This window comes from Amblyraja radiata, chromosome 15 (assembly GCF_010909765.2).
Source record: "Amblyraja radiata isolate CabotCenter1 chromosome 15, sAmbRad1.1.pri, whole genome shotgun sequence".
NCBI classification, from domain to species: Eukaryota; Metazoa; Chordata; class Chondrichthyes; order Rajiformes; family Rajidae; genus Amblyraja; species Amblyraja radiata.
Genome location: NC_045970.1, coordinates 45,262,304 through 45,273,364, shown reverse-complemented (window position 1 = coordinate 45,273,364; position 11,061 = coordinate 45,262,304). Strand labels below are relative to the sequence as shown.

The 11,061-nt window shown below is 43.4% G+C and overlaps 1 protein-coding gene across 2 annotated transcripts in view; it reads left to right on the top strand.

The window, feature by feature from the left end:
- The first annotated feature begins 229 nt into the window (after window positions 1-229).
- The window catches only part of phyhipl (phytanoyl-CoA 2-hydroxylase interacting protein like), a 68,719-nt gene continuing 57,887 nt past the window's right edge, over window positions 230-11,061 (top strand). The window contains exons 1-2 of one of the 2 annotated variants that reach the window (XM_033034342.1): window positions 230-312; window positions 10,108-10,349. In XM_033034342.1, the coding sequence (XP_032890233.1) occupies window positions 10,244-10,349 (106 nt within the window). In that variant the 5' untranslated portion in view covers window positions 230-312; window positions 10,108-10,243. Of the gene's footprint in view, window positions 313-9,922; window positions 9,938-10,107; window positions 10,350-11,061 lie in introns of those variants that run through there. The other variant, XM_033034343.1, reaches the window with a different exon arrangement.

Genomic DNA, 11,061 nt, shown 5'->3' with positions numbered 1-11,061 from the left:
CGATTTTCCAGCATCTGCAGTTCCTTCTTGAACACTTCTTCATACCAATGGGTTGTGAGCTGCCTTTCGTTGTCTCCTGCACATAAAGTCAGTAAACGGGGACTTGCAGTTGGTGGTGTTCGCGGCCCGGAGGTTGGTCGGCGGTTGGCGGCCAGTACAGGCGGGAGTCACGCGGCGGGAGCGAGTGAGCGAGCGAGCCGGGGCCCCGCCCACGTGCCCGCCATCCGGGGCTGCGGGCGGCCGTTGGCGGCCAGAGGCGACGACGTCGGCGGCGGAGGTCGGGGGGGCATCACCTGTGCGGCCGGTGGTCTGGTGAGTCCCGCCCTTCCCCGAGGTCAGGCGGCTTGATGGGGATGAGGGTACACAAAATTGCTGGGGAAACTCAGCGGGTGCAGCAGCATCTATGGAGCGAAGGAAATAGGCGACGTTTCGGGCCGAAACCCTTCTTCAGACTAATGGGGATGAGCACCACTTGGGGGTTGTGCTTAGAGAACAGGTGTGCAACATCTGGATGTTGTGGTAGGAGAACGGGTGTGCAACGCCTGGAGTTGTGCTCTGAGAACGGGTGTGCAACACCTGGAGGTAGTGATTAGAGAGCGGGTGTGCAATGCTTGGAGGTTGTGGTTGGAGAACGGGTGTTCAACGCCTGGAGGTTGTGGTTAGAGAACGGGTGTGCAATGCTTGGAGGTTGTGGTTGGAGAACGGGTGTTCAACGCCTGGAGGTTGTGGTTAGAGAACGGGTGTGCAATGGTTGGAGGTTGTGGTTAGAGAACGGGTGTTCAACGCCTGGAGGTTGTGGTTAGAGAACGGGTGTGCAACACCTGGAGGTAGTGATTAGAGAGCGGGTGTGCAATGCTTGGAGGTTGTGGTTGGAGAACGGGTGTTCAACGCCTGGAGGTTGTGGATAGAGAACGGGTGTTCAACGCCTGGAGGTTGTGGATAGAGAACGGGTGTGCAACGCCTGGAGTTGTTCTGGAGTTGTGCTTTGAGAACGGGTGTTCAACGCCTGGAGGTTGTGGTTAGAGAACGAGTGTACAACACCTGGAAGTGAGTGAGATGGAGCGAGGAGGGATGAGTGTGTAACACGTGGCTTTACCAGTTATTAGAAAACGGGTAACGTGTTTCGGGGGATTAAGATTGTAGATGTGATGGTTGTGGAGGTTTTGAGTGTTCAACACATGATTCTTCGATGATGGATGCACAATTTTTCGGGATTAAGCTCGTGGGGATGCTGATGAGTATGTAACACGGCTTTGGAAAATTTATGAATGGATGTGCAATACTTTCTGGGTAAGGTCGTGGAGGTAATGTTTGAGTGTGCAGAACACAACTGGAAGTTTTTGGATGATGGGTGTGCAACACTTTGGGGGTTAAGATTTTGGACATGACATGAGTGTACATGGTTTTCGGGGTTTTCTAATGATGATTGGGGTGTAACGTATAGGGTTCAGTGTAATTTAGAGATACAGAGTGGAAATAGGCCTTCGGGCCACCGAGTCCGCTCCGACCAACAATCAACCGTATATTGGTTCTATCCTACACACTAGTGACAAATTTTTTAACCCAATTTTGGAATGTGTGAGGAAGCAGGAGCACCCGGAGAAATCACAGGGATAATGTACAAGCTCCATACAGACGGCATCTGTAGTCGGGATCAAGCCCGGGCCTCTGGCGCTGTAAGGCAGCAAATTTACCGCTGCTCCACTGTGCTAGAAATGACTGGTGATCAATGGCTGGCATGGGCTGAATAAACTATTTTTCTTTAAAAATGAAATGGGCATACCAATAATTGGATGTAGGTAGGGGTGATACAAGATGATATCCCTACTAAGGAAGGAAGTGGTGATGATAAAGCAAACCAGCTTATTGCTGGACACCTCCTCCACACCCATAATCCCATCTAGTTTAGTATTGCCTGCAAGTTTGTAAATCTAATATTTGCACTGAGCAAAACACAAAAGTGTTGGAGGAATTAAGCGGGTCAGGTAGCATCACTTTAATGTCATTTCAGGTCAGGACCCTTCTTCAGACTCGGGTCTTTGTGTTTTGCTCAGAATTTCTTCATCTGCAATCTCTTGTGTCTCTGTCTAACATTTGCATTCTTTGCATTATTTGCAAATAAAATAAAGAGGCCAAATTTGCATGGTGACAGGATGAGAGCCAAATTACATTGGCTTGAAAAAACACTGGATGGAAAGATTAACTTGGAGCGTATGATCAGGTAGCTTTAGCTGCAAATTGCCCAGGGCTGAGAATTTAGGATCAACATGAAACCCAAGGAAAATAGTACAGGAGCTAGCATAACACCAGTGATTAGGGTAGGGCAGAATAGATGAGGATAAAATAAGGAGTAAGCATGTAGAAGATAATTTGGCATTTGAATTATAAAATAGGAAAAGATGTAAGATATGTATAGGACCACCAAATAGCAGCTGTGTCACTTAATGTCTAATCATATGTATTCTGATCATCTTGTGTAAATGAAAGGATTAGGCAAGCATGTAATATTAATGTGGGAATTTTTACTTTGATTTTGTATTGCTTTCAGGTACTAACTGTTGTCATTTATTTTCAGAGTATGTTCAGAAATATTTTGAAATATATGACAAATTATTGAACTTACAGGGAAATTAGGTGGTCAACAGGAGAAAGGGAATACATTGAATGGTGTTGAAAAATATGCTTTGACATCATAATGAATTTAAAAAAACCCATGTTTGTCTTGTTGGAAGAAATAAAGTGTTGTCAGTCTTGTTTGGCACCTGAGTGAAAATCCATGAGGTCCACCTTTGTGAGCAGTTAATTGAAACAAGGCCTGCGCTTCTTTATAATAAAAAGGAACTGCAGATGCTGGTTTTCACCAAAGCTAGACACAAAGTCCGGACTGGACGCTCGCTTGGTCTACTGGAGCAGTTCCTGATCCTGGTAAGCCCCAGGCCCCTGCAGGGTCCTCTTCCTTCGCCATCGACCAGATCGACCAGCAAACTGACATCCCTCCTCGCCCGGCCATCTTTGTGTCCCGGGGGCGCCTCTTGCAGCTGATCTTAAAGGCGCTGGAAGCAATACCCTTGTTCACCCTCCTACTGGCCCTTGCTCCTCATATGCAACATCTCCAGGGGTTTCCTCTTGGTACCACAGTCTGCCGAGCCTTCGGGCGGGTTCCCGGTACCGCGGTCTGTCGAGCCTTCGGGCGGGTTCCTGGATCCGTGATCCACCAAGCCTTCGGGTCTTCAATATGACCGTCCATTGTATCATAAGTTCATAAGTCATAGGAGCAGAAGTAGGCCATTCGTGCGATCAAGTCTACTCCACCGTTCAATCATGGCTGATCTGTCTTTCCCTCTCAACCCATTCTCCTGAGAACCACTTCTCCCCATAACCCTTGACACTCCTACTAATCAAGAATCTGCCAATCTCCGCCTTAAAACTACCCTATGCCTTGGCCTCCACAGCCCTCTGTAGCAATGAATTCCATAGATTCCATCTTATATATTGCTCACAGTTCAGATACTGATGGACACAAAGTGCTGGAGAAACTAAGCAGGTCATGCGGCATCTCTAGCGAATATGGATAGGTGAAGTTTCGGTTTGAGACCCTTCTTTGATGCTGCACACTTAATATCTTAGATAAAGAATCTGTAAATAGTGAATCATTGGGCGAGTAGCCTGCAGCCAGGACAAGTTCGTGCATGTAGCAAGCTCTTGCTTGGTGAGATTGTACCAGAGCACTCTGATGAAGATTTTGATTGGACAGCACACAGAAGGAAACTGATGGATAAACAAAATCTCGTCTTGTTGACAGACATGCCTGAAATGACAAGTCCAGCTCCAATCTTACACATGTCTTTATGTAAATAGTGATCTTGCAGTCTATATTTCCCTGATGACTAACCAAGGATCCCAAGGGCAAGATCCTTTTTAAGTGTTTTATTTTTGATGTTAAGGAATTTTTAATTATTTAAATTTAATGTATTAATATGTAATGAATTTTGGAAATAACAAACATTTACAGAGAAAGTTATTTGATAGTTTTGACTGCTAATAAGGCCAAGTTCCTGGCTCAATGCTCTGCTATGCACTCTTGCCTGAATTGGCAACATGGCTTTCAAAACTAGCTCATGATTCGAGAAGTGCTGTACATCGCATGGCCTCCCCACTGAAAATAGTAATTGGCTAAGTCATGCCCTCAATTTGTCAGAAAAAAAACTTTTAATGCTTCTGATGGTCACAAAGATTAAGTTTTTTTAAATAAAAGATACATACATTTAAAGGTAAAACACTTAACTAAAATGTATTTAATTGTATAGGTAATTTTCACATAATTCAGATGTTTAAATGTTAAAACAAACATTTAAACATCTGAATTATGTGAAAATTACCTGTTTCTCTCATATTTACAACTATTGAGTTGAATGAAGTTGCTAAACTTTGTCAACTCGGGGAAGTAGGAAGATAACATAATAACTCTGGAGTAGGGATATTGGCACTAGTTTTCAACGTGGGAGAGTCTAGGACCAGAGGCCATGGCCTCAGAATAAAAGGACATACCTTTAGAAAAGAGATGTGGAATTTCTTCAATCAGAGTGTGGTGAATCTGTGGAATTTATTGCCACTGATGGCTGTGGAGGCCAAGTCACTGAGTATCCTTAAGGTGCAGTTTGATAGATTCTTGATTAGTAAGAGAGTCAGGGGTTGTGGGGAGAAGGCAGGAGAATGGAGAGAAAGATAGATCAGCCATGATTGAATGGCACAGTAGACTTGATGGACCGAATGGCCTAATTCTACTCCTATAATTTATGTATTTGTTTTCATTCGCTTATGGGAGGTGGGCATGCTGACAGATCAAAACTTTACAATCATCCCTAGGTAGCTACTTAGAACTGTTGTTTTGTCTGATGTGAGGCTACTTACTCATTTAATGAGAAGTTAAATGGGGCCAAGACATACATGTGAATGGCAGCATCCGGAGGGAGGTCAAGGCAAATAGTTTCCTAAAGATGGCAATAACAGTTAGATGGAATGGTGCAGAGGTGTATGATACAAGTATGCTAACCGTCATCGGCCAAGAAATTGATCACAGGAGTTGGGACATCATGGTCGGTTAGATCGGACTTGGAGTATTGTGTGCATTTCTGCCTATAGGAAGGAAGTGATTAAGTTATTGAGGGTGCTGAAATGATTCACATGAATGATGTGTGGACTGGAGAGTTTGAGTTATAAGGAGAGATTGAATAGGCTGGAGCTTTTCCCCGGAACAAAAGAGGCTGTGGGTGACTGTGGAAATGTACAGTTCATTCAGAAAGTATTCAAACCCCTTCACTTTTTCCACATTTTGTTACATTACAGCCTTATTTTAAAATTGATTAAATTCTTTTTATTTATCATCAATCGACACACAATACCCCAGAATGAAGAAGCGAAGACAGGTGTTTAGAAATTTTTGCAAAGTAATTAAAAAGAAATAACTGAAATATCACATTTACATAAGTATTCAGACCCTTTGCTATGACATTCAACATTAAGCTTTCTGTTTCCGTGACAGTGAGCAACATCCTGTTTCCATTGATTATCCTTGAGATGTTTCTACAATATGATTGGAGTCCAACAGTGGTAAATTAATTGTACATGATTTGGAAAGGCACACACTTGTCTATAAGGTCCCACAGAGCAAAATCCAAGCCATGAAGACAAAGGAATTGTCCGTACACCTCCGAGACAGGATTGTGTCGTGACACAGATCTGGGGAAGCATATAAAACAATTTCTGCAACATTGCAGGTCCTGAAGAGCACAGTGGCCTCCATCATTCTTAAATGGAAGAACTTTGGAACCACCAGGACTCTTTATAGAGCTGGCCGCCCGACCAAACTGAGCAATCGGAGGAGAAGGGCCTTGGTCAGGGAGGTGACCAAGAACCCAATGGTCACTCTGACAGAGCTCCAGAGTTCCTTTGTGGAGATGGGCGAACCTTCTGGAAGGACAACTATATCTGCAGCACTCCACCAATCAGGCCTTTATAGTAGAGTGGCCAGACGGAAGTCACTCAGTAAAAGGCACTTGACAGCCTGCTTGGAGTTTGCCAAAAGGCACCTATAAGACTCTCAGACTATGATAAACAAGATTCTCTGGTCTGATGAAACCAAGATTGAACTCTTTGGCGTGAATGCCAAGTGTCATGTCTGGAGGAAACCAGGCACCGTTCATCACAGTGAAGCATGGTGGTGGCAGCATCATGCTGTGGGGATGTTTTTCCAGTGGCAGGAACTGGGAGACTAGTCAGGATCGAGGGAAAGATGAACAGAGCAAAGCAAAGATTATAGAGTAGAGCAAAATGCGCCACTCTGCAAAAAAAGCATAGTATAACATGGGTGCTTGTTGGCGCCATTTTATTGGGCTGCAATTTACAATAATATTAATAACATTTACAATAATATTAACTAAATATGTGAAGTGATCGATGCTATATAAAACACTGTTCCCTCCAACATGGATTACACCAAAAATGGTAGAGCGGATCAATCTTTGAAACGGATTACACCAAAGATACTAGAGGAGCATTGCCCGCTGTCTCGGGAGCGCCGACCGCAGGGCTGACGCTTGAGGCTCTCCCGCCGTACAGAGAGCCTAGTGCCAGCCGCCTTCATCTGGTATCGGGGGGACCGAGAATCACTCCTGGATCAACTCAGGCGTGGAGGAAACGTCCTCCTCCCCCAAAGATACTAGAGGAGCCTCTAGTATCTTTGCTCTTCCCTGTGACCTGATGTAAGCGCAGATTGTATAACTGTGGAGTCCGTCCCTGCTACCAAAGATGTTGTGTTTTGCATAAACAAATGACAGCCGTGACGTTCGTTATGTACTACACGCCAGTCCATTGGATTTCGGAGGAGTGGTCTATCTTGCTCCTCTAGAATCTTTGGAGCAAAGTACAGGGAGATCCTTGATGAAAACCTGCTCCAGAGCATTCTAGACCTCAGACTGGGCAGAGGTTCACCTTCCAACAAGCCAACGACCCTAAGCACACAGCCAAGACAACGCAGGAGTTGCTTTGTGACATGTCTGTGAATGTCCGTGAGTGGCCCAGCCAGAGCCTGGATTTGAACCCAATCGAACATCTCTGGAGGGACCTGAAATTAGCTGTGCATCGAATGCTCCCCATCCAACCTGACAAGAGCTTGAGAGGATCTGCAGAGAAGAATGGGAGAAATTACCCAAATACAGGTGTGCCAAGCTTGTAGTGTCATACCCAAGAAGACTTGAGGCTGTAATCGCTGCCAAAGGTGCCTCAACAAAGTAATGAGGAAATGGTCTGAATACTTATGTAAATGTGATATTTCAGCTAATTTGTTTTAATTACTTTGCAAAAATTTCTAAACACCTGTTTTCGCTTTTTTATTGTGGGGTATTGTGTGTAGATTGATGATTAAAAAATAATTTAATCCATTTTAGAATAAGGCTGTGACTTAACAAAATGTGGAAAAAGTGAAGGGGTCTGAATATTTCAATCAATCAATCAATCAATCAATCAATCAATCAATCAACCTTTATTGTCATCTTGCAAGCAACAGTTGTACAGTGCACAATGAAAAGACGTTTCCCAGGGAATAGCGGAGCATCGCACATGAAATTTAAAACATTTCACACATAATAACACTAAAAACATCCAGTCCCTGATGGAACAGTATAAATAGTATAAATAGTTAAAAGCAGGTAAAAACACAACGTTAAAATACAATAAAACCAATCATAAAAAATGTCCGGGGCAGCTGATTTGAGTGGCCAGTGCCAGTTATTAAAGTGGCCAGTGCTAGTTATTAAAGTGTCCGTGCCAAGCCGCAGAATCAAGTGATTGTGAGTACAGAGTGACTGTTTAGCAGCCTCACAGCCTGTGGTAGGAAGCTGTTTAGCAGTCTTGTAGTCCGGGCTTTGATGCTTCGATATCTCTTGCCTGATGGCAGGAGATCCAGGTGTATGTGGAGATGGTAGAGCGGATCAATCACACTGTATAAAATTGAGGTGCATAGATTGGGTAGATAATCAGTCTTTTTCCAAGCGATAGGGAAGTCTAAAACTCAAAGGCATAGCTTTAATGTGAGAGTGAAAATTTAAAGGGGATCTAGGGAGCATGAAAAGGGTGGTGGGTATAACAGCATGCATTGAATGGAAAGATTTAGAGAGATATGGGCCAAGTACCGGCAAATAGGATGTATATGTAGACATCTTCGTCGATATGGATAAGTTAGACTGAATGACCTGTTTCTGTGCTGTATACAACTCTATGAGCAGGTTTTCTTTTATTGACAGACTGAATTCTACAAAAATCATTTTGGCACCACACCTGCTATCTATATTTATTTATGACTTAGATGATGGGATAGAAAATGATAAATTCATAACTGCTGATTCAAAGGTAGGAAGCTGTGTAAACAGTGTACATGAATGTATAAAATGATGGACATAATATATTAAATAATTAGACAATATTGTGGTGAATGAAGTCCACTTTTGACCTACAGTACAATAACCTGAATGGTGGAAAGCTAGAAATAGTGGAGGTCTAAAGAGAATTATTGGTGTTGCTTTATTATTGTCATGTGCTGAGATGCAGTGAATTAAGTCATACATGTAGCGCAAAGAGAAAAATGCCAGAGTGCAGAATATAGTGTTGGAGCATTGTAGCATTAGCAAATAAGTCCAAAGGTCCGCATTGAAGTTGTTTGAAAGATCAGAACTATACAGTAATTTATGGGAGGACCGTTCAGTAGACCGATAGCAGTGAGGAAGAAGCTGTTCCTGAATCTGGTAGTATGTTATTTCGAGCTTTTATATCTGACAGAAGAAGGGAGAAGAGGGAATGACTGGGGTAAAAAAGATCCTTGATTATTTTGTCTGTTTCCCCACGGCAGTATGGTGTAGATGGAGTCGAGTGGGGAAGGAGGTCTGTGTAATGGATTGGGCTTCAACCACAACTTTTTGCAGAACTATTGCCAAACTGATCCCGATAATATGCTTTGTATTGTGCATCTGAAGAAGTTGGTTAGATTTGTTGGAGACATGCTGAACATCCTTGAGTCACAAATAGATTGTGGAGGAACTCTCAGTGTGTTCCTTGGCACTTAAAGGTGTCATTTACTTTAAGGGAATCAGGAAGTGATTGGTAGAAAGAGAGAAGGTAGACAAAAAAAGCTGGAGAAACTCTTCTTCACCCGAAACATCACCAATTCCTTCGCTCCATAGGTGCTGCCTCACCCGCTCAGTTTCTCTAGCTTTTTTGGCTACCTTCGATTTTTCCAGTATTTGCAGTTCTTAAACAACGGTAGAAAGGGAGAAATTATTTTCCTGGTTTAATGAACCCAGGACCAAGGGTGTGGTCTTAGAAACTACAGCTAGGCCTTTCAGGAACAAAGTTAAACGTTACTTACTCGAAGAGAATGATAGAAGTTTGGAGTCATTTTCGCTTACTGCATCGCCAGCTGTTAGATCAATTGTTCATTTTATGATTAAATTGATAGATATGTGTTAACCATGGTGATTAGGGTGAATGGAGAGAAAGTCAGTTTATGGAGATATGTTACAGATCAACCAAAACTTAAATGTTAAAACAGGCTCGAGGGGCCGAAGAGCTGCTACTTGTCCCATATTCAAGGGCAGAACTGGGCAAATGTCGGGGACTGAGGGGCAGCAAGGGTCCCACGCCTCGGGTCGAAGGATTAAAAAAAAAAGCTAATCTTGTGCAGAGGCGGAAGACGAGAAGTTGAAGGGGAGCCTGAGCTAGTAAGCTAATTTCTGGAAGTTTCTGCCATCAATTTACTGAATGGCAGCACAGGCAGTGAATACGAATGCTTGGTAAATCAGCAAAGCGCTGTAATTCTGCCCTCTGCTAAGGGCACTCGCGGGTAATCGCAGTGCAGAGCAGTCCGGGTTGTTGTCTCTGACCTTTGGTAATGATTTGAAATTGTAGATTGGATGTGAAGGGGATATTTTTTTCGAATTGGGGATGATGAATGAATGCAGATTAACAAATGCGGCTTGAACCTGAATTGTTTGCGCAGCTTTGGCCGCGTGTTGCTCTCGGGTTTGCTGATTGCTGTGGTTTCTCTCCCCTGCACAGCGGTCTGCAATAGTTGAGTCTGGAGCTGTCGGTGACGCTATTCCCCTTCCTCGCCAGTGAAAGCGCCCGAGCAAACTACCCGACACTCAAGGTGAAGGCGCAGAACAAAAACAAAATCCTCTCGTTAAACTGCAAAATGGATGCACATCTTGCTCAAAGTATTAACAGTCCGACCAGCCCCTGTGATGACATGTTGAAAAATATCAGTAATTTGGAGGCTATACAACTGTGTGACAGAGAAGGTAAGGTTGATTCTGAAGGAAAAATTCAAGCCAATCTGTGGAAAACTACCCTGTTGGCTCGTGCCTGTGAGCGTTCATTGTCAAGTAGATGGGATTTAAATTCACCGGTGGATGTGCCAATTGCTCGGTTTCAGCCCAATTTCCATTGCAGCATGGCAGCTCGCTTTTAATTCCGTACAGTGAATCCGAGGCGTGTTCGGTTCTTGCATGTATTTCGTTTGCCTGTCAGCTTTGCACATTGCCTATCTGATCAATTTAATTATGCAGGGTGCTCCAATCTTCATTATCTCGTATTTTAAATCGAAAGTGAGCAACGGGTCGTCAGATAGGTGAAACAGTTCGCAAAACGCAAAGAAAATTCGGTGTATTTTTAATTGTTTTCAGCACCATGGACAAGATGGGGCAGGGTCGCTCTGTCCACTGCAGGGAACGGTCAAAGAAAATAGATGCACTGTACTTGTCGGCTGTGGGACACAATGGTTGATTCAGTCAGGGCATTCAAGTTGACTTGCCTTTTGTATTAATCAAATTGCTTTGCTTTCTTGAATAAAACACGAATCTATACATAAACGGATTGCTAAGATTAATGTTTAGTTGTTAGCAGGCGATCGTTTTAGCCACATGGATGCAATGACCGATGCCTTTAATTATTATCTTACACAGAATAGCCAAAGCAAATGTGAAGCATTACTTTAATAGTCAAGCTGAAACA